At 36.0% G+C, this 27,380-nt stretch overlaps 1 protein-coding gene across 4 annotated transcripts; it reads right to left on the bottom strand.

Annotated features, from left to right (window-relative positions):
• Positions 1 to 27,380, bottom strand: IMPACT (impact RWD domain protein). Of its 4 annotated transcripts, XM_082667723.1 has the most exons (12): positions 27,252 to 27,380; positions 26,041 to 26,169; positions 24,983 to 25,035; positions 23,747 to 23,809; positions 16,386 to 16,471; positions 12,232 to 12,354; positions 10,287 to 10,384; positions 8,121 to 8,194; positions 4,886 to 4,976; positions 3,419 to 3,553; positions 2,411 to 2,499; positions 1 to 1,906 (listed from the first exon to the last, which is right to left on the bottom strand). In XM_082667723.1, the coding sequence occupies exons 1-11, from the start codon at positions 27,285 to 27,287 to the stop codon at positions 2,431 to 2,433; spliced, it is 957 nt and encodes a 318-aa protein (XP_082523849.1). In that variant the 5' UTR covers positions 27,288 to 27,380; the 3' UTR covers positions 1 to 1,906; positions 2,411 to 2,430. The 4 variants fall into 4 exon arrangements, 3 of the variants coding, with proteins under 3 accessions (XP_082523849.1, XP_082523848.1, XP_082523850.1); XM_082667722.1 differs by having other exon boundaries at positions 1 to 2,499; XR_014297544.1 differs by lacking the exons at positions 1 to 1,906; positions 2,411 to 2,499 and adding an exon at positions 6,147 to 6,276 and having other exon boundaries at positions 3,497 to 3,553.

The raw sequence follows: 27,380 nt of genomic DNA, 5'->3' as shown, positions 1-27,380 counted from the left end.
AATGTTAACAATATACTTCTATATGAAATATGCCGAATAGAAAACAGTATATACAGTTTAGTACCATTTTTATGGAAAGAAAAATAGCCATATATACAAAATCATGCATAGGAAAAAAATAGAAGGACGTACATACCAAATGTTAATGACAGTTATCTCTAGACAGTGGAATTACAGGTGACTATACAATTTCTGCAATAAATTTTACCTGCCTTCAAACAGTATCTGCTTCATGCTATTCTTTCTTGGTTGTGATTAGTTTGATATAATGTCTCTTCAAATAGGTATCTATCAAATGTTTCATGATATATACCTCCAAATAATACTGCTATTCCCATATATTTCATGATATATACTTCCAAATCATACTGCTATTCCCATTACTTGCTACTTTGTAAGATTTTAAATAGACAAAATTTTAAATAGACAAAATTTTAAATAGACAAAAATTTTAAATAGACAAAATTTTAAACAGACAAATTTTAAATAGACAAAAAGATACTATAACTAGTTAGGGGTCCATAATAAAGAGTGTAAAATAACTCACGTTCCAGAATTGGAGACTTTTGGGTCTCTCCTTTTTACTATCTGACTTCGGGCAAAGGATATTAGGGTTTTTTAGTCTGGAAAATGTGGTTAATAAAAGAAAGAAGCAAAAATATTTTTTTAATAAGGGAAAATGGGATCAGAGATAAAAACGTTTTCTATAAAGACCTAAATAAATGTTGGATAAAACAGCTAAAAGGGAATTCAAATTTAGTGTTGCAGAAAAATTAACTCACATTCATTTTTCTGTAGCAGCAATTCTTACTGTTTTATATCTTCTTTCACAGGTTTTGACATGCCAAAATTGTGAAGTTATTTTTAATGTTAATTAATGGTCTTTAATTATTTTAACAGTTAATACATAAAACATACTTAATTTTTTCATGGACTCTGAGGTAAGTGTTTTAAATAAATATGTTACAACAATTAAACACACTTACAACCAATACAGATTTTACTTCTCAAAATCCATCCTAGTGTAAAGCTGTTTACTAGATTCTTATTAAAAATACCAAGTTAGGATGTTAGATCTCTTAAAGGTCAAACATCAGAGAATAGAAAAAAATCTGTGTCCACTCTTCTCTGATGTCTTCCATGTTCCAGCACCATCCCAAATTGCTTCCTTATTTCTGTTCCCTCTCTTTGGAAGGGAATCTCAAGTAAATCTGTGACCAATTAATAATTTTTAATAATTGTTTGCAATCATTATCTAAAAGGGAACAGTTAATGACTTATATCTCATGGATAAATTTATTGTCTAGATGCCTAGAGGTAAACTGCACAACTTGCAGATGAAAGAAGGAACTTTTATAAAGCACTGATGAAAGGAAGATGGAAAAAAAGAGGGATTTTCTGTTTTTCCAATCAAAGATTTGCTTTCTCTCCACAAAGTCATGGAGTTGAGAAAGGTAGCTGGAGGAGTGTGGATGGGAAATGTGCATCACATTTACAGAACTACACAACACATCTCACCTTACACCAGTGGTGTTCTGCCACCTCTACCCCATTCCATAAATGTTCCGTTAACCATAGCACAGCTTCTGGCATAGTTCTAATTTCTCAATGAAGATCACAAGAAAGTACTTCCAGGTTGTTAAAAGAAACCAGAATATTACACCAACACATTTCGGCGGTGGGAGGAGACTACAGGCACACCATATTTATTGCTTAACAGTACAAGAATTAAACAAAAAAAGTAGAGACTAGAAAATCACTTTTTGAAATTTCACAATCACCAATTTGCGACAGAAACTGAGGCATAACACTTATGCTAATGAATCTGTTAGATGAATTATCACTTCAGCACATAACTGCAGATGGATACTCCTGGATTTTCACTTAATCCATCACTCCATGAGCACTATAAAATGAAAGGTGACATACTTATGAACTAAAATCACAAGAAGAAACTCTCTAAGATCAATCTTCAATGAGCCCCTATTTCAATAAGCCATACGGAGCAGTAAAAAGCAGTAAAAGGTGATATTCATTTAACAAAACGAGAATCCCGATGACAAGAAATCAGGTATTTATATTCCTCTAGAGACACTTCTTCCCCACCTAACAAAGGCACTTGACATGTAATGAAATGCACAGTTAATTCAGGTACTGCCCTGGGCAACTGTTACCTTCCTAAAATTATATGAAGTGGTGATTAAGTTCAAATTAATCCTTCTGAATCAGCCTGAAACACTCAAGAAAATATCACAAGTTCTCTATTTTTGGCAGATGATACAGCCAAAGAAGAAAAGATAATATTGGTGTCCCCAATGAGTTGGCTGACTTGAACAGTCCAGGATTCTCTCTCTGCACAACATATTCCTTGATGACTGTGGGATTTGTATATGATTATAGGCAAATTAACCTTTCATACAGTTTCAGGTATTAATGTTCACTCCTCTTCTTGTCTTTTCTTACTTTTTTGTTCTTTCCCAAAGTCTTAGATGATTCCTCCTGAAAAAGACATAAATCAATGTAGTATCTTCCTACATTTATATGAAGGTACTAGCTTAGGACTTTTAAATCTAGTCATATAGAATATGTATAATAGTGAAAGTATAATTACTTCCATATGTACCATCTTTCTGTTTTACAGGGCTCTTTCATTTATAGTCTATTTTAATATTTCTGAAACAATCAAGGATAATCAAAGAAAATACTCATTTATCTCAGTTATCTAACAGATTTATGTTTGGGTAATTTCAACATTATTTATACGTTTATTTTTTTAATTATTTTTTTGTGTGCGTGTATTTTTTTTTTTTTTTTTGGCCACACCGTGCGGCCTGTGGGATATTACTTCCCTCACCAGGGATTGAACCCATGCCTCCTGTGGTGGAAGTGCAAAGTCCTAACCACTGGACAGCCAGGGAGTTCCTCTCAATACTATTTAATCCATTGGTAATTTTCCAAAGTTTAAATAAAAGAGATATGAACATATCCGAAATACGAGACAAAAAACCTCGAAGTATAAAGGAAGAAGGCATCTAAAGGCATGCCAGGGGAAAGGGGATACACTATGACACTAACAGAGAATGTTAGAATTTTATAGACTATCCAGTTCACTGTAGCATTAGCTATAACTTCTATGGGTCTCAATTTTAGGGAGTGGAAACTAACTGGTCTTTAAGGTTTTTATAAAACTCCATGAATCTACAAAATTAAGGTTTGAAGAGATGAAGTGATCCTCTCAAGGTCACACAACTGGTCAATCACACTGTTCTGACTAAAACCTAAGCTTCCAGTTTCCTAGTCCAAAGGTTTTTCTAATGCACCTCACTCGTTCTGCTTCACTCTTAATTTTCGTTTTTCTTTTTAAATTTCACAGGCAGTGGTGAGAAACTCTCTAGATATAATATCAGTAACCACTTACTGATGAACTTGTGTAGTTCTTCTCCACTAGAATGTTTCTGGCACAGTTGTTGATATGTTTGAAGCGATCTGGTCCTAGCAAAATCCCTCCATACCAGCGTGATACCACCACCATGACATTTCTCACATTCAAAATCTGTTATTTTCAGAAGCATAATTACATACAAATATAGACAGGTACAGATGTGAGTTTAAAGAAAAATGAAAAAACCCATACATAAAATTGCACATAAAATTTCCCCGACTTTAATGGCAGAACCATGAGCAAGCAGAGTGCGATTTATAACAATTCAGGGGACAGAATGTTAGAATGAGAAGGGAATTTGGAAAACAAACACTGTGCTCCACAGTGTCCTTGAATTGCAAACTTGGGGACCACCAGGCAGAGTGAAGGGGAGATCATGCAGTGGGGTTCCAGTTCTTGGTGACTTCAACCAGAATAGCTTAGCTTAGGCAGTTTTTTACCCCTAGGTCAAACAGCAACACAAAACCTGCTTCTGAACAAAACAGCTAGAGAGAACTGGGGCTGCATGAGTAATCACTAGTGCCTACCAGTAAGGTCTTCCTCAGTTTGACCTTTGTCAAATGCTGCCCTTAACGTGAAGCCCACCAGTCTACAGGCCTGACCCCCACAGAGTTCCTATCAAGGAAAGGGCCTGGTTAGAAAACAAACCTCCACATACAATAGCAGAAGAAACTATAGCAACTACCTTAGGAAAAAACCAATCCATTCTTAAAATTAATGAACAATCAATGATCACCAGACAGATGAAGAAAATCCAGCAGCATGAAAGAGAAAGGACAAGATAAACAAACTAAAATGGACTAGGAAAAATTTAAGGAAGAAAACATCTAAAAAAAGAAACTCTAATTAGTATACTCAGAAAAATTTTAGAAGATATTGTATCCATAAAAGCAGAACAGCACACTATGAAAAGGGAAAAACAGAGAACAAGAAAGAACTCTTGAAAATTAAATACATGGTTGCTAAAAAAAATTTTAATTTGATAGAAATTTTGGAAGATGGTCAAGAAAATGTCTTAGAACATAATAAGGCAATGAGATGGACAACTTAATAAAAAAAGAAACATTCTGGATCTACCCAGAAGTCCAATATCCAACTAACAGGAGTTCTGCAAAGACAGAACAGAGAAAATAGAGGAGAGGAAATTGTCATAAAACAAAAAGGATAAGTTTTTCCAGAGCTGAAGATAATCTTCTATTGTCTACGACTGAAAGAGCTTGAAAGCACAGCACTCGTTATTAACCTCTTGCTTTCTGCGCCACATCCAGTGGTTAAAATTATCTCTCTATCGATGTTCAAAAACTAACTACTAATAAAACCAAAGTATCTCATGTTATATAGGCTAACTGATTTACTTATTCCTAAATGGAATTTAGGAATGAATTTTGTTGAGAAATTTTATGGTTCACAGAACAGGATTAACAGGGTTTAACTCACACTTACCTCCATGAGGTGGAGAAGACGCCCCCCAGCTGCTGTTTCCCCGTCATCCTCACAGTCCTGTAAGAAGGTCTGTTTATCCTCACAATATATTCTAGAAATACACGTGACAGTGTTACACTTTAAAACCTTGAAATATTGTATTCAATAATAAAAGTTACTCCTTCATATTTGTTGCCATCAATTTATTTCCAAAATCAGCATTACTTGTTTTAAAAAAATCTTTCTTGAACTATAAATTAGCTATATTTTCACTGATGATTTCCTATCCAGTATGCTTCACTTTTTATATTTTGGAAAGCTAGGAATCAAGGGTACCTCCTTTAAATCAGAAATGCTACAATTATGGGAAGGTGAATTTACACATCTGACACTTCCTCCACTTCATTTAATCTTGAAGCTGAGATTATAGAGAATGGTCACTAAAAAACATTTACTGAGAATAAACTGTATATAAGCATTATAGGCACATAATAGGCGCTATGAAATGGTATAAAAGAAATAAGTGGTGTACTCCTGTCATCAAAGAGCCTAAACTCCAGTGAAAGAGAAAAAAAGTATATAGAAAAGATGGAGGTGATAAAACCAACATTAAGTTAATATTTTATACTTTCCTAACATCTTATTCTAGCTGCCAAACATTTATCTATCTTCCCCATTCTAAGAATTATAAGATTTATTTTTCTCTGTAATTTCCCCCTGGATAGTTATCAGTATCAGAGATAAATCATGGTATTTTTACCCATTTAAATTATCTAGAAAGTTAGCACGGGCTACATTGCAGATGAATAAGCTTGGCAAATAAGTGTGAGTTATAAAAAGAAAACAGTGCCAGTTAAGGTATGCCATCTAGTGCATTTTTTAGGCCCTTACAAATGGTACAATCTAGGACTAGGCAAATATAGCAAAGATATCTTTCCAGTTATGGTGATAAAAAGCCAAATATTACCTTATCTATACACCTAAGTCAATTATATTAATTTTATTATAGCAATCCTATTCATGCATTCATCTTCCCATCTACTCATTCATTCACTCATATATTTACTGCCCACCTACTATGACCAAGCTCTACTATTATTTAGAGTTGGCCTCATTTGAAGAAAAGAAAGTTAGTACTATTAAACAAAATTTTATATGGCAAATTTAAGGCAAAAAGGATTCCGGGGTTGACTTTATAGAACAAATGAAGAAATCTGACTATATAAATCAGTACTGTTAGGTTTAAAAAAAAAAAGGAAATACCATGGACATTTTCACTAACCCTTTCCTCACATGCCAGGAAGATAATGATGCAGCATCCGATAGCTGTGTGTACGAGTAGCCTGAAGAGTGCCCCATAACTCCAAAGCAGGAACACAGCCCCAGAACCAGGAAGTAACCTTAAAAGGACCCTAAGCATTCAAAATACACAACACAAAGTCCATGTACCAAATAAAGGTTATTTCTTTAACTCCCAGTGGAGTCCTTCAAGCCTCCACTTTATGCCTTTTTATTGTTATCTGACATACAATTCTGACAAGCTAAGCTCCTTCATTCCCAAGCATCAATTATATAAGGGGGTGAGTTGGAGGGGCTGCTACATGCAGATCACCCATTAATAAGCAAAAATACTCAAGTACTTAAAAAAACAAAAATCTGGGGCCTGAAATAGAGTATCCGGCACATTATTTAACTTTTTGATAACTTAAGATCAGTATCATGTCTAGCAACTGTTGAAGGTGCAGCCAACGTGGCCATGTAGGAATAAGATAGAGATAAATGAAATTAGATTCTCAAATTCAGCTCTACCACTTAACGACTATGTGATCTTGAAAAAGTTAACCTTTTTACAGTGGCACAGTTGCTGAAATAATTAGATTTAACTTATGTAAAGCACATGACACAGAGTAGCCCTCAACAAACACGTGGGACGAATGAATAGTACCTATCAATACTTTTACAGCACATTCTAATCACTGAGACCAAGCACAGTCTAATCCCTCATTTTTATACTGATGACCCTAACTCACTAAGGAAAAACCAAAATTCTGTGTAGTGATACTCTAATAATAAATAGTTTTTTTGGTAAGATTGGGCACTTAAAGGGATGTGACTTAGTAATATTAAAAACTCACCTATCCAAAGTGATAAATGTTTTTGAGATTTTTGAGTTTTAGATAGCCTAGATTTTACAAATAGTCTGAATCACATTTTAAATTTGCACCAAATTCCTATGTCTATATTCTGATTTATTTTAGTCCTAAACTATGTTCTGTAAGTCTGTACTAATCTGCATATTTAAAAAATATACCCTTCATCTCTTTACTAACAAATCAGCAGATTTCTATAAAACCTTCGTACTCAAAACTAAAAGACATGTAGTGAAAGAAGCAGTCTTAATTCACTGCATAAATTGGTTTAAAAGAAAAACGTTAGAAAAAATTTGGCAGTATGTATCAAGAGTTTCAAAAACGTTCATACTTTTTGATAATTCTACTTCTAGGAATCTATTCCTTTTTCCTTTTTGATTATACTTCTGTTTCATTTCAAAAAACAATATGAAACAACCAGAAGCTATCCTGAGGAAATAATGCAAAAAGTACACAAAGATGTTCACGGGACTATTCTTTATAATACTTAGAAAAAATGAAAAACTAAAACAAAAAGGAAATGGTTAAATAAATTGTGGTATGGAGCCTCAAACAAATATTATACAGCCATTAAAATAATGTTTGTAAAGCAATTATAACAACATGGAAAAATGCTTTTGTTACACTAAGGAAAAATTTTGATACTAGAATAAAGCATTGAAAAGAATAAAAAAGAAAATATTTCACAATATCAGTTACACTTAATGGCAGAAAATGGTTAACTTTTCCTCTGATTTTTTTTCTGCCATTTCCAAATATTCCACACATGATTATTACTTTTACAGTGGAAAAAAAATCACATAATAGTTGTTGCTTTTTTAAATCATGCATCAGTTTTCCCCATTTTTTTTTTTTAATATTTATTTATTTGGTTGCACTGGGTTTTACTTGTGGTAGTCAGGCTCCTTAGTTGCGGCTCGCTGGCTCGTTAGTTGTGGCATGTGAACTCCCAGTTGAGGCATGCATGTGGGATCTAGTTCCCTGAGCAGGGATTGAACCCAGGCCCCCTGCATTGGGAGCGCAGAGTCTTAACCACTGCGCCACCAGGGAAGTCCCTTCCCCCATTTTTTACAAAGCACATTCCTAAAATTGTGATGATCACTTACCGGTATGCATAGATGTTGTGGGTGGCACTAGCAATTTTCTTATTCTCATACAATTTGGCAAGAACCATTTTCACCTTAAAAACAGCAGTAATGTAAATAAACTAATGTATACTTTTTATTTGCTCTGTAAATAAATGCTAAAAAAAACCTTAAAGCATATCGATATACTATTGTAGTGAAATTAACAAGAGTTATTTAAAAACTCAACTACATTCTGAAAAAGCCATTTCCAAAGTTTTCTCCTCATTTTAGGGGCAAAAACTGGTTCTCTAATTGGTACAAAAATGATAGACCTGGTATTTTTGACCACCAGTTATCAACAAATATCTGAGAAGTAACCATGTCCAAGGTACTTGTACATAAGAAATTTTCCCCATACTGTATAGAGAAATTTAAACGAAAATATAAGAATTTCTAGAAATGAGCTCTGAAAACTTACCAAAGTGACAGGTACAGAATAATGGTATGTTCTAAATGTTATAAAACCAAAACTCTCTCTGGGAGTCAAATAAGGTTCATAGAGGAGGTAACAAGAGCCAGGTATTGAAAGATAAGTGACAGTTCTGCATCAAAATGGAAGAGTGGAGTGGGGCAAGAAGAAGCCATTCCACTTAGAGGAAACAGCATGTACAAACATACCAGATTTAGTAAGCAGAAATAAACGATGCTTAGTTAAATTGGAACTTCAGATAAACCACAAATTTTTAAATTATAAGTATGGCCTATGCAATAATGTTTATCTGAAATTCCAATTTTAGCTAGCTATTTTGTATTTTATCTGTCAACCTTAGCAGGGACATAAAAGAGAAAGATTCAGGAAGTGACCAATAGTTTTATGTAGCTCTACCTCAGAGTATGAATGAGATGATAGAAGATGTATCAGAATGATTAAAGTAGGGTCTTATCACAAAGGGCCTTGTATAATGTATTTAGATATTTTCCTTGTAGCCAATGGAAATCAGCAAAGATTACTGGGTATGTGGGGGAGGAGTGACACGTGGTCAGATCTTTTAGAAAGGTAGTTGGCAAGGGGCACAGAAGAAATACTGGAGGTAAGGAAGACCGAGCTGGAGATACAGAGACCAATTTGGATCAGAAATTGTGCAATCTTGTGCTTCTCAGACTCCCAGATTCCTGATTAATAAAGTAGACACTGACCTCTCAGATTTATTTCAGCTCTCACAAGTTATAATCCTGTAAGTCTAAGTGACTATAATCAGAAATGGAAAAAGGATCCAGTATGGAGAGATTGAGAATGGAATGTCTAAGGAGGACCCTGGCAACAAGATTATGAGCAATGGCCAAGGGCAAAATAGGGCTCCTGAGAGAAAAGCCCAGAAGCTTGCACCAAAATCTGTTATTTTGACCACAAATCAATGAAGGAAAGAACTTCCTCTTCCAGAGACTAAAAGAGAGTGAAAAGGCAGCCTGGTGCAAAAAACTGTATTCCTATAGTTCAGGGCTTTAGAAGAATTTGGAGAGACCAAAGGGAAGAGACAAATGCTTAAAACCTATGCTAAGCTAGTTAGACTTTTCTGGTTAATTTAACTTTATAGGTGTACTGAAATTGTCTCTTACATTAATAAAGTTTAGGCTAGATTATAGCAGCAAGGAAGAAGAAAATGATTCTGCTGAAAAGAGACTGAGAAAGACAAAGACCTAGGAATACTATTTTTGACTGAAGATTTTCCCATATAATATCCTTTGGTGGATATCAGGCCACCTAAAATCAGGAAGTAGAAAGGAAAAGGAATTCAGGTTGGGAAGACTGGGCTCAACCACTCTGTCCACTGTCCCCTTACTTGGGCAACAATAGAACAGGCTAGGTTTTATAGAACTCTCACATGATAAGACAAATAATTTTTCAACAAGCTATTGATATTAAGCATCATAATTTTCTACACCACCACAATGGGTTTTTCTTCTTTGAAAATCCATTGGAGAGTTAAGCCCTAATCAGAGTCTGGCTACAATTTTGAAAGCAGTGATAAACAGAAACAAATATTCCATGATTCCCAATAATTTGGAGGTAGAAAATTAGCAAATAATTTTTATCTTGCATGAAAATTAAATGTAATAGTATAAACAAAGATATTATTGCAAAACCATTTGCTTGAATTACTTTGGTAAAACAACATCAAAGTGAACTGGACACAGTAAGTTTACCTGTTTGGGACAAACTACTGGAGCCAAGTGTGCCTGAAAAGTACTTCTTCGGTCTGTGATAGGAATGCCATGATCAATCGGAGGTAATTCTTCTATTTCTATAAATTTAAAGAATTATATTACTTTTATTTTTTAAATTCTTACATTCAAATACTGAAAAATTGGCAATGGTATAGTGGGGGGAGTTGGGAGAGAGATGTATTATATGGCAAATCAACTCAAATAACAAATACTTGTTGTCTATTAAAATTAAATTATAATTTTAAGTAAAAAGTTTCCTAATATATTGTACATTAAGATAAAACTACTTGACTTATAAATGATTTTCACCTGCTAAGGTCACCCAGTGGTAATGGTAGGTTGGGACTCAAATCCTGGAGTTGTTTCAGTTGTATAAGTTGATATAACATCTAATTTTTAAGAGTACAAAGAGGTCCTGAGACCAAAAAGATTGACAGCTGCTAATATGGAGTATTTATTCATTTTACTGCTGATGGACCTCTGGGTTGGGAAATCTATGACTTTATTTTGTATAGCTGTAATATAATGTCTTCTGCTAATAAAACTGTTCCTACTTCATAGGATTGAATTAAATGTCTCAATAGTACACCAAATTGGTATTCCATCGAGTACTGTGATTTCCAGTTATTCTGGAAACCATTAATTTTACCCTTAACTTAGATGAGAAACTTACCAACCATCCTAGCTGCTGCACCTGCCTCATTTAGGATGAAAAGTTATTCAGAAAAAAAGAATTTAATTTTTTTCTATTTCTATTCACTGATCTGTTGAATCTTACCAAGTCAGTTTGCTTTATAAGTGATGAAACACTTCAAGTAACATGTGTAAAAATATTTCTGGAGCACTTTAAATAACTTGCCAAAAATCACTGCACTGGTTTGTGGCAGGATATGGCGAGAAGCCAGGTTTACGCAGGATGTTCTTCCTTCCCCCAGTAGTGTTCTCTTCTTGAACAGACTGTGACCACTGCACTAGTACACTACTAAGGTCAATAGGAACTGGATGTGATTTATTATGACTACGATTTTCACTCTTTTTCTTTTAATAGTGGATCTTCTTTCCCAAAAGACATCCTATGCCAAATCTGCAAATATGTGTATGAATAAAATGGGAACTACTTAGAGTGAAACAGGGGCAGGTATACTGGGTGTTCTTCCCCATTCATTCACAGCTTCTTTGTCCCCTTCCACTAATACTGAGACACTGTGCAAGAGCTTTAAATTTTCATTTACTGTTTAAAAGCTACTGTATAATGGCATAGGGAACTCCCTACCTTCAAAGAGAATGAACATTCCCTCTGGTCTATCTTGTTTTTGTAAGAGACTTGAGGAAACTGACTATATCATTCAAAATTTTAAAATACTAAAATGGAACATACATTCTGATAGAAATATAGAGCTGATTTATCACATCAACCTATCCATAAGCTGAATACTACTTTATCATGGAACAAATTTGCTTAAGCAAAAACTAAAATCCTAAAGGCATTTCACTAGCTTTAATTCAGTGGTTGTACCTTCAATTATTGTATTTATATTTGTGAGCAAAGACTAAAATTTAACTCTGAGCTATCAGTAGACAGCTAAGGATTTCAAAGTAAAAATATAAAGCAGGATGTGAACTGAAAATATTAACACAGCTTTTCTTAGTTTCAATTTCTCTCACCACTAATTCAAAACTCCAGATAAATAGCAAAAAAAAAGAAAAAAAGTAAATTTCTATTTTTTTCCTCACCATTCTGATAGACCTAGCAAACACCAAAATGGCCAGGAGACAGAAAAAAAATAACCCAATTCTCTACAAATTAATAAGAATTTCCTAAAATGTGAGTTTACTAAATTTCTATACCATTCCAAATGGTATAGAAATTCCATTCATAATGCTACCATCCCGCTTTCCTCAAAATAAACTAATAACATTATACCTGTTCGATTTTCACTGACATCAAAATCCAATGCTTTAACTGGATTTTCTGGTTGACATGCTAAAATGAGATCATCTTCACATTCAATATCTTCCTCTTCAGTTTTCTTCTTTACGTCTGGGCCTATGTGGATATGAGACATGATGAATGATCATAAGACAGTAAGAAATTACACTTAAAAAACCATTAGTCTTGGTCTCTAGACACCAGTCTTCAACAGAAGGAACCAGGGCTCCTACAAGAAGTGGTTGACTCCAGGGTTGGGACAAGGAAAATACAAGATGATCCTGGAATATCTTGTGATTCCAGAGTAAAGAAATGTTCAAAAAACAATGGAAGCTTATAAAAAGAACACAGGAGCCTACCTGAGAGCTCTCCTAAAGGCCAAACCTGGTACAATTTGAGCAACAAAATAATGACAGTATAGAATTTTAACTCACGAAATAAAATAATATGAGTTCATACTAATATAAGTAATCAAATAAATAAATGTGGAAAAGAGACATCTTGTTCTCAGAATTCCAATTAATCATAGCAAGAAGGAAATGAAAGTCACCATATTGTTAAAACACCATATTGTTTACAAATACTGTTGATAAGATACACTAATGGATACTAAAATCAGTAGGTTAAAGTTTAAGGAGGAATAGGGTATTAGCATAGCCTCAAAGTATCTCCCCCAAGATACTTATCAACTACAAAGGGAAAGACAGTAACTGGTAATTTTATATGTCAACCTTGCTAGGCCATGGTACACAGATATTTGGTCAAACACTATTCTAGATGTTTCTGTAAAGGTATTTCTTGGATAGAATTCACATTCAAATCAGTTGACTTTGGGTAAAGCAGATTGCCCTCCATAATGCAAGTGAGACTCCAGTTAAGATCTTAAAAGAAAAAGGACTGACCTCCCCAGAGGAGGAGGGAATTCTGCCAACATACAGCCTTCAGACTTGAGTTGCAGTATCATTCCTTCCCTAGGTCTCCAGGCTGTCAGCCTACCTTGCAGAGTTTGGACTTGCTAGCATCCATAATCTCATGAGCCAATTCCTTAAAGTCAATCAATCTCTCTCTCTCCCTGCCTCCCTCCCTCCTTCTCCCCGCACCCAACCATTCCTTCCCTCCTCATCTCTTTATAATACACACACACACACACACACACACACACACACACACATCTTATTGGCCTGTTTCTCTGGAGAATGCTTGATTAATACCGTAACTTTACAGTGGAAACATTTGCCAGATACCACCTTAACCAAGGATCAAGGTAAATATCACCATTAATAAAGCATATTGATATCATTAGCTCCTTGATATAATACACTGTGAAGGATACAATATCATTTCTGTGATATTCTTGCCAAAATGCCTAATCTTACTCCAATCATGAGAAAACAATGGACAAATTCAAATTGAGGGACATTCCACAAAATAGTGTCAGGTCATGAAAGGTCAAAAAAGTGAAGGAAAGACTGGGGAACTATTTATAGACTAAAAGGGAGTAAGGAGAAATAACAACTAAATGCAACCAAGAATCCTAGACAGAATTCTAGAACAGCAGAAAGAACATTAGTGGAAAACTTAGTGAAATCTGAATAAGCTCTTTAGTTTAGTTAATATTATACCAATGTTTGCTTTCTGTTCTTTATAATTATAACATGCTTATGTAAGATGTTACTAGGGAAAGCAGGGTGAGGGATATAACAGAGCTATTTCTACTCTTTTTGCAACTTTTCTGTAAGTCTAAAATTAGTTCAGAATTTTTTAAAAGTATAAATAGTATACAATTACTTCAAGATTTAACATTTCTGGGGTTTTCTTGCTGGCGCAGTGGTTAAAAATCCACCTGCCAGGGCTTCCCTGGTGGCTCAGTGGTTGAGAGACCGCCTGCCGATGTAGGGGACACAGGTTCGTGCCCCGGTCCCGGAGGATCCCCCATGCCGCGGAGCGGCTGGGCCCGTGAGCCATGGCCGCTGGGCCTGCGCGTCCGGGGCCTGTGCTCCGCAACGGGAGAGGCCGCAACAGTGAGAGGCCTGTGTACTGCAAAAAAAAAAAAAAAAAAAAAAAAAAATCCACCTGCCAATGCAGGGGACACAGGTTCGAGCCCTGGTCCGGGAAGATCCCACATGCTGTGGAGCAACTAAGCCTGTACGCCACAACTACTGAGCCTGCGCTCTAGAGCCCGCAAGCCACAACTACTGAGCCCTCATGCCTAGAGTCCATGCTCCGCAACAAGAGAAGCCACCACAACGCGAAGCCTGTGCACCACAACAAAGAGTAGCCCCCACTCGCCACAATTAGAGAAAGCCCATGCACGGCAACGAAGACCCAATGCGGCCAAAAATAAATAAATAAAATAAATAAATTTTAAAAAAATTTTATATTTCTATAGTAGAAAAAATGAAATAGTAAAGAATAAATATGTACTGAAGATTAATAGTAAAATAAAAATAAATTACTTGTCAAGTAGGTACCCTGGAGAAGAAAATTCTCATGAGATATCCTGATCACTAGCTTATACCCTTATTCATTTTTCAGAATTATTAAACCTTCCATTTTAATATGAAGTCTAGAAAATTTCTAATTAAAAAATTCTAAACAAATTTTTTTCAAATTATAAATTATACAACCTAAATCAATAACTCGAAAATTTTTAGTGTGGCTAAACTAAATTATAGATATAGGTGGGAAAGGGAAAATACCATTTTAAGATCAATAATTTAAAAAATTTCCTAATAGTTCAGTGATTCCAAGCTTTTTGGAGTCCTAAATTTTTGCTTATTATCCCACATTTTTGCAATTATCCCACACTCTAGAATGGTGGATTGGCAAAACTCAATTTTTGTTTTGAGGTTTCAAAACCCTTCTCAGATGCCCTGAAATGCTGCAAAAATCAGAACATGAATCATAAAAAGTCAAGGAAAATACTTCAAAAAAATATTGTCCCAAGATCAGAATATCTTCAGACCATTTATCTCTTTGATTTTAATGGAAACAGTAAAAACATTTGCTTCTATAGAGAAACAGTAAAATGCTCTGAAAAAATATATATTTCTATCAACTTTAAATCCATACTGATTTTGGTAAGGGAATCCTTAATAATTGGTTCCATGTAAATAACCTTCTAAAAATTAGTAAATAGACTATTGGGTTTTGTTTTTTTTTTTAATCCCCCTTCTCCCCAAATTGAAAATAATTCTATCAGTGATAATAATAAAACTCTATTTGGAAATAAAGTGAGGCTTAGTAATTTTCCTCTCTAAAGGACTTTTGTAGTAACTGGAACAAAGACTAGCAAAGTAAATAGAAAACATAAGAAATTTCTATGTTGTTGTATATTATGATTCAATAAAACTATAATAATAGAGCAAAATATCAATTTTCAATTTTCAAATGTCCTGAAATTATATAGTGGTGATGGTTACATAACTTTGGAATAAACTAAAAACCACTGAATTATACATTTTAAAGAGTGAATAATCATGGTATGTGAATTCTATCTCAATTAAAGAATCAACTTTCAAAGTCAATTTTTATATCTTAAATACTGGTCAGTGTGTTTCCCAAAGTTCTTTTTCTATAAACACTACACTCATGTGAAGCTAATATCTAACTTATATAGTCCAATAATTCATGAAGAATGTTACATGGTTCATATTACCATAACAATAGTCAAAGAAAGCAAAGTTGTTGTTTTTTTTTTTTGCGGTACGCGGGCCTCTCACTGTTGTGGCCTCTCCTGTTGCAGAGCACAGGCTCTGGACGCGCAGGCTCAGCGGCCATGGCTCACGGGCCCAGCTGCTCTGCGGCATGCGGGATCTTCCCGGACCGGGGCACGAACCCGTGTCCCCTGCATCAGCAGGTGGACTCTCAACCACGGCGCCACCAGGGAAGCCCCAAGAAAGCAAAGATTTTTGACCCAAGTTCTTTAACCATAAAATTCTATTTCTATAAGAGTTTATAGTAATATGAAACCAAGCAGTCTAAAGCTTATAGAAAGAAATAACCATATTTACATGAGTAAAGAACTTTCCAGAGAAACATATTTTATCATATAATAACATAAAACAGCATACAGATCTTCATTAAAAGTTTCAATGAAAATATCTAGATGAAAATTTAATTACTGTAAATTAAAAGAGCAAACCTACCTGGTTCTGTCATCTGAGATTTTTGTATTAGGACATCTCTTATTTTCTCCACCCACAGGTAAAGAATACTTTCACCAATATTCTGTCTAAACAAAATTCAGGGGGAAAAGGTGTTATTAAAAATTTCCTTCTCAGTGGCATGGACATATATACACTACCAAATGTAAAACAGATAGCTAGTGGGAAGCAGCTGCATAGCACAGGGAGATCAGCTCGGTGCTCTGTGACCACCTAGAGGGGTGGGATAGGGAGCGTGGGAGGGAGACTCAAGAGGAGGGGATATGGGGATATATGTATACGTATAGCTGATTCACTTTGTTATAAAGCAGAAACTAACACACCATTGTAAAGCAATTATACTCCAATAAAGATGTTAAAAAAATTTCCTTCTCAAATTTAAGAAAATATAGACATATTTACAATCTAAGAAATTATATGCAATCTAGCTGTGCCTTTTTTTGGAGCAGGGTTGCTGTGCCGTGCAGCTTGTGGGATCTTAGTTCCCCGACCAGGGACTGAACCCAGGCCCTTGCAGTGAAAGAGCTGAGTCTTAACCACTGGACCACCAGGGAATTCCCTAGCCATGCCTTTTAAAGAGGAATTTATAAAAACATGCAATTTACTAACATTTGTGGATGAGTATTTAATACATCAACATTAAAAATTCCAACTGGCTCCCAAATTAAAATTAACATTGCTCACTTAAAATAAGTAGAAGAGTTGCAACCAAAGAGGGGAAAGAAAATTTCTGAACTTGAACTGGATGAATTAAGATAGATATAAATATGATTTAGTTTCTGTCAGCGAATATAATTGTAGTATTGATGCCCAGTCATTGCTTGCTTTTCTAAACTTTTTGAACAATTTCAAACCACTTTTTTTATGTACTTATTTCAACAAATAAGAATACAAAGCATTTGTGAAACTCCCTCAGAAAGCCAATTTACAAGACTTAAAAGACAATCAATGGAAAACTTTATATTTTTATTTTGTTTTGGACAAAGTATTCTATTGCCCAAATTGATTCATTTTGGTTCCAAATAGCTGTCTGGCTGCCTCAGATAATTAAATCCATCTCAAAGGCTCACTGAGAAAAAGAACATGTCATAGTTCACGTCCATAGCATTATGTTAAATGATGGCAACAGCAATAAAATAAAGGCCCAAGTGTCTACTCTTAGGAGATGACACTAATTTTAGATAAGTTTTAATAAGTGTGTTTAAAGAAATCATCATACTACTTCATAACACCTTACCTCCTTCCCCTAACAGTTGCTCTTGAAACCATCATCTTTTTATCATCACTCATCAGCACCCAAAGGGAAATTTCAAAGCAAGCATACAGAAGAAAACAACACTGTTTTCAAATAATTCTGTATCCTCAAACCCTCCATCTCACCCGTAACTCCTGAGTACTAAAACAATCCTCCGTGTACTTTGGCAACCTGTCTTATTTAGAGAGAGCAAAAGTCAGTTGGAAAGGTTTTAAAAAACTGAGAATGTTGGTTGAGTTTCTTTTAAACAATTCCTACTCCCATCCTCTCTTCTCAATAAAAGATTGAGAGGTATACAGACAGAGAAAGGTAAAATGTACTGAGTATATACTAAGCCCAAAGTACATTATATGTATCAACACATTTAATGCTCATAATTGTCTAATAGAGTTGGTTTTATTTCCCCATTGTACAGATGAGAAAGCAGACCTAGAAAGATCAATTAACTTGTCTAAGACAATAAGCAGTAAGAAGTCCAGAGCCAGAAAGTGAATGTAGACTTACTCCAAAGCTCAGGTCGCCCACTGTGTTTTGCTCTCCTATCAAGCAGCTGTGTCCTTAGGCAAGTAAGACACTTGAACTCTGAGTCTCAGTTTCCTCACCTATAAAACAGATTTACAGCATCTTGCCTTACTTTACAAAAGTAGTCTCTTTTCAAGTGGACCTATCTTAATTCACTCAACAGATCTTTAAGGGCCTTGCCTATACACCAAGTACTACGTGCAGCCCTGGGGGTATGGTAGTGAATGAGAAAATGGGGTCCCCTGTCTCAGTGTTTACAGTTATTATCCTTACAAATGTATGGTTTTATATGTAATTCTCTCCATCCCCTAATCTCATTCTATTTAATTCATCACATCATCATCACCAAAAGTAGTAGCACTAATATCCAGTGTATATTGAACACCTACTATATAAGACGTAGAAAATGCTTTGTTACTTCACTTAATCCTCATTCATAACCACCCTTTGAGACAGGAAAATCATCCCTCTGTGAATATATATATATTCACATTCAGATTTGTTGTTATTGTTGTTAGGGGACTATTGGGGGCAGGGGACGATGGAAAATACCTTGGAAGAATTTTCACAATTAATAGGTAATTTTTCCTAATAATAAAGAAATTAAACCTTAACTCCAAATTTCCTCTCCTCTGGCCCATGGCTTCCTGCAGAACAATATACAACAGCACTCTGCCCATAATCAATTATTAAATGCTTCCTTCTTCCCTAGTATTTAACTAGACTTCCTGAAATCCATTTTAAGGAACTTCTAGTGGATGTGAAACGTTTCCTAAAGAAAATGAAAATTAAATTATTTGTTCCCTTGGACCCCCAAATTTATCACTGATGGTGGTTTGGGCGTTTTTATTGTTGTTGTTATTACTGCTGTATTTGTGTTTTCTCTCATGACAATAGTTTGTTCATATCTTTTTGATTCAAGTATAGTTGATTGTTCATATCTTTTAACTACAGACTAAGATTTGGTGGTTTTCAAACTTTTGCCTTCGCTGTAATGAAATCTCTCACAGAAACAGACAGAAGCTGTAGTCTTCCCTCCTATGCCCTTCTTCCTCTCACCCAATGGTCCTTGAGGAAGTCAGCTGAATCCTAAAAACTGGTACAAAATCTGAGAACTACTCATTATAGGGTGAGATGCTAAGCTTTTATTTATGAAATTAAGTTATGGTAAAGTAGCTGAATATAAAAAGTCTAGAACAAAATTTGTTTCAAACTGAATAAAAGATCAACTTGGATTAAAAACTGATATTTTAGTTGAGATATGCTGCGATTAAATACACTTAAATAACTATTATCCAATTCAGAATGATCCAAACAGAAGGCAAGTTACTTGTGACTCTTGTTTTACTTGTGGCTCTAACTTTTGTATCTTTAATTTTCCAATATTTATATTTGTTGACTTAAGGGTAAAGCTATTCACTACAATGTACTACTAAGTTGTGTGACCTAGACAAATCACTTGATCTCAGTTTCCATCATCTCATTTTCAAAATGACAAAACTGGATGAGATGATTCTTCTAACAAGAACAACAAAATTGAAAGTTGCTATTATATAGTGCTAAAATACATTACATGGATTATGTCACTTAATCCTTACAATGATATTATTCTTTTATCCTCATTTTACAGACGAGAAAAAGGTCACACTATTTCAAAAACTGACTCCAGAAGCCTGACAAAGACAGCCTTAACATCAGCTTGACTAAAATTCAGACAGGCTAAGCTTCCTGGCTCTAGGTCCTGACCTCTCTTCCTTTGCTCCTTTGGAATTATGGACATCTTTTTAGAAGTTCTGTCAGTGTTAGAACCTAGGAGTGTCTTTCTCAAGGACCTGGGAGCCATTCTTTTGAAATGTAGTCATCAAGGAAGACAGTGCCCTATCTCCCAGTCTCTGTTGGCTGGTAGGGGCCTAACTCCTGATGAGCCACAATTTGCAAACACAGATAGCCTAATCACAGAGAAACACACTTGCAAACTCAGGAAGAAACTTAATGTGCTGGACACTCTCACTGATCAACCTCCCCCCAGCATCCCCCAGTGCTTTTCTACAGCTCATCCCAGCCCTTAAAAACCATACTGCCTTTTGTTTCAGGAAGTTGAGTTCAGACTGAGTTCTGCCCCTCTCCCCTGTTGCAATAGTCTTGAAGAAAGTTTTCCTTTCCTGTTTAATTTGGTCCAGTGCACTTTCTGCTTTGACAAGCCTCACTCTCCAAGTTCCAAACCTAAGACTTCATGATACATCAGAATGTGAAGAGCTGTGGGAAATTAATCATTTCCTTGGATTTAAATTAAATAGTGTTGAAATGGACTATCATAAATTCAAATTAAAAAAAATTTTAATCCTTTTCATTTTCTCTTAACACCAATTAGTATAATGTTCAAAGTATTTTTAAATCTGTTATTTACCTTTTGTTTTATTAAACTATTTTCATATATTCAAAATATCCGTATGTAAAATGTTTAAACAAAAATAAGGTATGATAAGCAAATGAGTCTACGTCTACACAATCACCAAATCCTAGTTTATGTGCCTAAGTACTTCTTTAACTGACCGTTCTTCTCCCTTGCACTCTTGTTGCCTTCATAAAGGTTTCCACTACCTCCCTCCTAGCTACTGACTGCTTTTCCTACGGTGTCCCTTCAAACTCTTCACAGCCCACCCTCCACACTGCCACACAAATCTCATTACATCACTCCCCTGCCTGAAATGCCTACAGCCTATAAGATAATGCCCAAACTCCTTACCAGCTTACAGGTTCTTTTTTCTTACATCTACCTCAATTTCTATCCCCGGCATGTTGAACTATCTGCTGAACTCTGAAGATGCCAGGTTGCTTCGCACCTACATGATTTTGCTCATGCAGTTCCTTCTATCAGAAAATCTCTCCCCCTCTGATCACCTGCCAAACACCACACCCAAAGGTCACCTTCAAAATGGAACCCTCCTTTACAACCTCACCACATGCCCAGAGACCTCTAAAAACAATAGCACTTGGTCCAAACCTCTCAGTAACTGTCACTATATTGTTGGTACACAATTAATCCATATTAATTTTTAAATTCCAAACTCCTAACAGAGTGCGAGCGTATAGGAGATACTCATAAAATATTTACTGGAAAGACTTAGTTTTCAGACTTTGTCCCTCCTTACATAAGAAAAAACATAGTTCATCTTCTTATCTAGGCAAAAATAAAATTTAGCATTCAAAACGATGCCAAATAAATATGAAAATCTTGATAATGTTACAATATTTAGAACATAATGAAACTATAAACATTAAGAACTATATCCATACATTTAAAATGTTTAATTTTCAGTGACTAATAGTGTTTTTCACTTGTTGCCCCCTGCTGGGATTTTATGGGAAAATATGATTAAAAGTTGTCACACAAAACTTTTAAAAACTGAATGTATATTTCTATTTAGACCACATGTGTGAAAATACTACTGTTGGACTGGGGTTATTTTCAAGTGTTTTTAATAAACAAGACAGTATGAACCATATCCTATCTTTAGAACAAACTCCTTTGTTATTTCTGATCCTTCCTAATTCTCTAGTAGCTCAAGTGAACTACTTAGGGAGAACAGCAAGTTGTGTCCTTATAGGAGGGTATCTCTTAATAAAGGGGGGCACTTTTGGGGCAGAAAAAAGGCAGATGGGAAGCCATTTCAGAGTGCATGACATTGTGCATAGATAGGAGAAAAATCTAATTGATGAATATGATTAACAGGATAGAAGCCAAGTGTTGGAAGATTTTTCAAGAAGAGAAAGTGTTCAACACCACCAAAAGTTACAGAGGTCAAGTAAGATAAGAACTGAAAAATGACTGTAAGATGTATAATTACGACATCACTGGTGAGCAAATTTGCAGTATATTTATCTTATTCTACTTTAGGGGGAAGATAAATTGGTAAATAGGCATAAATAAAAGATTACAGAAAGAAGTTTGTTGGGGGCACAAAAGTTGGAGTGGCCAGTAAGGTCAGGGACAGGTATCAGAAAACATTTCATTGAGAAAACATGTAATATTTATATGCTGAGGATGATGGAATCACTAAATGGGGGCCTCTCCCATTGATATGTCCAGTTCTTGGTTACTTCCAGAGTCAAGTGTAAACCTAGGAACTCAAGGAAGACCACACTTCCTCTAGGAAGGAACAAATAGAATCAATTCCATGAAGACTTAGCATTTTTAAATTAAATATTCTGTGAGGAAAAGAAACCTTGTCTAGATCCCACAGATACAAAGGGGGTTCTCTCACTGTGCCAAATGGGGTAGCCACCTACAACATATAAGAAGATCCTTACCAGTTCCTGGTAAAACTGATGTTCCAGAACATTATTTGTTGTACTAAATTAATGTATCTCATTAAAATTAACCCAAATCACAGAAATATCTTCTCTGGACTACTTCACTAGCCTCCTGATATCCCACATCTATTCTTGCTCCCTTCCAATCAGTTCTCACCCAGAAACAGAATGGTGTTTTCAAAATGAAAATCTTATCATGGCATCACACCACTTAAAACTCTTCTCTGCTTCCCAAAGGCCTTAGGATAAAGACAAAAATCCTCAACATGGCCTACAGGACTCTCCATAATTTCCCCTGCCTACCTTATTACTAGGTCATTTTCCCACCATGTTCCCTTCTCTCCTTCCCTCTTTTTTCCCACTTAATACCACCATTACGTTGTATCTTGACATGTGCCAAACTCATTGACAGAGAGCCTTTGCACATGCTGTGGCCCTTCACTGGAGTTATCTTCACTTACGTAACTCAGCTCTTAAGTCAAACAAGCCATCCCTGACCTCCTAGACTAGGTCAGGACTTCTTTCAAACTCAATTAGTACTGTATATTAATATCTTTCTTTTACAGAACTTATCACAGCTGCAGTGTGACATTCATTTTTACAATGTTATGAGTAATAATCCCCTACCTGCAAATCTTTCTTTTACAGAACTTATCACAGCTGCAGTGTGACATTCATTTTTACAATGTTATGAGTAATATCTCCCCTACCTGCAAATTCTAAATGAAAACAGGGACCATTTCTGTTTTTGCTAATTATGCGTATCCAGGATCTAGTACAATGCCTGCCATATAGCATTTGTTGAATGAATGAAAGAGTGAAAAATACAGTATATCAATAGACTCTCTGTCTTATGGCCTAATACAAGAACATTACCATTAAAAATATATAGTAGTTTAATGAATAATTATGCTTAGGATTCTGCTGTTACCAGTTTCATTCAACATAGCCTATGAAAATAGCAAAATAAGAGCAGTATCTCTGAATTTACTTTCACAAGCTGGCTAAGTGTCTTTATAGCTATTAGTTCTAAATAATAGTGTATTTTTGTTTCTAAGCAGAATTCGTATCAAATGTATACATAAAATTACATTATACAACCAATCTTTCAAGGATTTTTCAACTATATTCTTTTTGTTAATGGAAAAGCAGCTTAACAAAAAGTTTAGAAAAGGCCCTAACATATCATGATTCCAACAAAGGCCCACAATAGAGTCACTCATAGAATTTTTTTTAATCATCCATCACTTACATATATATTTCCTCAAGGCTATTCGATAAATCTGCACGTTCTTGCCCTTGAAGCCAAGGAGCACTAAGATTAAATACAACAAAATAAAGAAGATTATTCAAAGATTGTGTTTATATCTCAAAGAAAAAATACTGATTAATGACAAACTGGTTTTATTTAACTTTAAAAATTTTTCTATTTTCATCAAAATGTTATGTTATGTTGTATAAATCGATACAGTTCCAAAATGCTTTCATTGGCATTAATTCATTTATTCCTCCCCCAAAACCATGATGAAGCCAACACCATTATTATTCAATTAAAATATGGCTTAAAAAACAGGGGAGTTCATAGGATATCATCAATCTGCCCTAGTTTACCTAAGTGGCAGAGGAGGTTCCAGAATCTAAATTTCCAGATTCGCAGTATTTGCCACACTATCAGGGCTTCCCAATTTTTTCTAACTGGTGTCTCAAAAACAACTCTAACAAATAAGTCAGTTGCCACATGACTGTAAAAGAAATAATCAACTTTTTCTGAAAAGGGCACAGATGTTTACAAGCATTCTATAATATCTTTCATTGTCAATAAAAATGAAAAATTACAGAACCATGAGTAATAGCAAATTTTACCGCTATGGTTTTAAAACACTCATACAAAAGACAATCCGACTGGAAGGTAAAAATTTTATAATTGAGATTTAATGCAATTCTGTCTGCACAGGTTTACACAGCTTAGTAGGTCAAGCGGGCAAGCTGGATCAAAGGTTACTTGAAATCAACACGTCATGACTCATTAAGACTGCGCTTGGGCTGCTGAGATGGCTCCTCCACAACAAGGGCAGGACAAGCACCATGGGTGATTCCTGGAAGGCAGGCCGTCTTACACAGAGGCATGTCAAGGAACTGGCGAGGCCAGCAGAATCAGGTTAGGAGCAACTCTATAGGCCAAGGTTTCTAGATTGCTAGGTTGTCTAAAGAGGAAGATTTCCCCCCGTCTCTAAAGACAATTCTGTAGCTATTTTACCCACTATGGATCCTCTGATTCTCTTTTATACTAAGTGGCAAACTTCAAAGTGTTTTTACATAATTTAATTTTTAAGTTTAAATGCTCTACATCAACTCCAAAAGGTGTTTTTAATTTCTATATACATTTTGATAAGGTAGTCTATATAAACACAATGTACAGTACAGAGAAACAATCTTTGAAAAGTATAATCTTTTTATAAAAAAATATAAATGTAGAAATATAGCTTACTTCAGTTGATAAATAGGTGGCGCTGTACCTGGGTATTCATTCGGTAGCATCACCTACAAAGCAGTTTAAAAACAAATCTGCTTATACTTCATCATGGCTCAAAAATAACAACATTCATAAAGCCAGTCATTGGACAGATTTCTAACGTGCCAAACTAAGAAACAAAACCATTGTTTTGTTAAATTTCAGGAGAGAATTCCCACCTCATATTTATGCTTCTGCCTTAAATATGTTGTTAAGATGATGCCAATCTTTTAAGAAGGAGATCATTATTTGCAGAGAAAGTATAAAAGCAATGAAAATTAGAAAATAAGTGGGGAGGACAAAGACAAAAGGAAAAGAAAAACTGAAATAGGGGCATTATACCCCAACCCCAAATGAAAGAGCGGCATTATAACATGTTCCAGATATTTTTCTGAAGAAATTAAAAAAAAAAAATCCTACCAGACACTATTAAATACATTAAATAGCAAACACTTAATAGAGAACCATGCACGTTTCTTTTCAAATCAGTATTACTATAAAAACAAACACTGACAAAAACTCAATTTGGCATCTTTTATGTTGGAAGTATAGGCAGTCATCAAAGAATAAGCATTAAAATAGAAAGCCATAGCTGATGTTTTCATTTAGCCTAACCACAACTGATTCCCAACTAACAAAGAAATGAGTATCTACTCTATGAACCATCTAAATAACTAACCTATTCTTCCTCTTAAATGTTAGTCATCTTCCGAGGTTTAGACTCTCTTCTATTAAACGTACTGGATAGTGAAAGGAAGTGAAACTCAAGTCTGCCAATGGTACATTAAGAACACTTAAATAAATAAAATAATTGGGAGAGAAAAGATTGAGACCATCTATGAAAGCATTACTTGAGAGTGATCTGAGATTTAATTACCCATACGTTTAGATCATCAGTCGTTAACAAAAGCCAACAACAAAGACTATTCAGAACAAGTCACACAAGAATAATCATTAGAGGAATACAATAGCAGTCAATCATACAAGAGTCAACACTGTAACTGGAAAATGGCTGTAGAGAAGGGCAAAAATACCTGCAAGCAAAGGGTCCATTTGGGGTCATCTATATCGTCGCTAATTCTAATACAAAATATTTTGGCACAGTCATCAATGACACACCATTCCTCGCCATATATAGCTGCCATTGCTTCAATTTCCTCATTCTGAAAGAGGTTGATGGGGGGAAAAAAAGTCAAAGAATGCACCGACCCTAAAAACCTGAGTTTTCCTTATTGCTTTATAAGGTATTTGTATTTAACATCACCAGCTTGGATGAAGGATCCCTGAATGAACGATACCAAACGTTCTCAGCAGCCGGTCACCATGTTCTACTCTCTGGGTACCAGACACGATTGCAATGACTGGCACCAGCCTTGCTACTACATCACTGTGCTTTTGACCACTACTGAGCCAAAATATACATGCAATCCCATATCCTGCAGTGAGATTTACAAGTGAAAGGATAAACATAACTCCTCTGCTCCACCTTCTCTTTTTAACAGGTAACCCCACGCCCCCACTCCCTGGTGGCACTGTTACTTATTATATTCGCCCTGTATTACTACTGGCTATCTCCTTCGTTGTTTCTGTTTTGAATTTGGGCACGAGGCTGGGCGGTTGTTGGGGTTTTTGGTCATCAAACCCTCGAAACGTTTCAGAAATTACTCTTTTGGTTTCGGCTTAAAGAAGAGTAAAACCGGACCTAAAGGTAAAAATGGGAAGCAAAGTACACATTCAACTTTGTATCGTCTCATTTTGTCCTCATAGCGCATTCGGAAAAGCTTTAAGAGTGCCCACGTGAGCCACGCGCTGGGGAAAGCTCAACGCCAAGAGGAGGAAGGTTCACTGACTCCAGGGTCTGTGTTATTATTGCCCGTTTTGCGAAAGCAGAAACGGATCTTAAGTGACCTGTCCAAGGTGACCCGGCGGGGACAGGGCGGGGAGTAGAACCCGGGTTTCTGCCTCCGGCCGGGAGCTGCTCAATCGCGTGCTGATGGTTGACGATGACAGCGCCCAAGGCAGGCCCAGGGCGCCGACGCCCGTAAGCGGCCGGCCCGAGAGCGATCGGCTGAGATCAAGCGCCGGGGCAATGGGACGCGGCGGAGCGAACGGCGCGGCCTCCGGCGCGGGCGGTGCGGGCGAGACCGGGGGCGGCCCCGGACAGAGGCCCCTCGGCCGAGGAGGCCCGGAACGGTGAGGCGAGGCCGAGCCGAGCCTAAAGGTCGGCTCCCCGCCGGGGCCTCACCTGCCTCTGGTCGCTCCCTGTGTCCCCCTCAGCCATGTGGCCCCGGGAGCGGCCGAGCGGCCACCGCCTGCCTAGGTCCGGAGAGCGGGGGCGGGCCGCTGCGACTGTGAACCGAGCGCGGCCAGCAGC

Source organism: Grampus griseus (assembly GCF_964374135.1).
Source record: "Grampus griseus genome assembly, chromosome: 12".
Lineage (NCBI taxonomy): Eukaryota > Metazoa > Chordata > Mammalia > Artiodactyla > Delphinidae > Grampus > Grampus griseus.
This window is presented reverse-complemented; position numbering and strand designations above follow the sequence as displayed.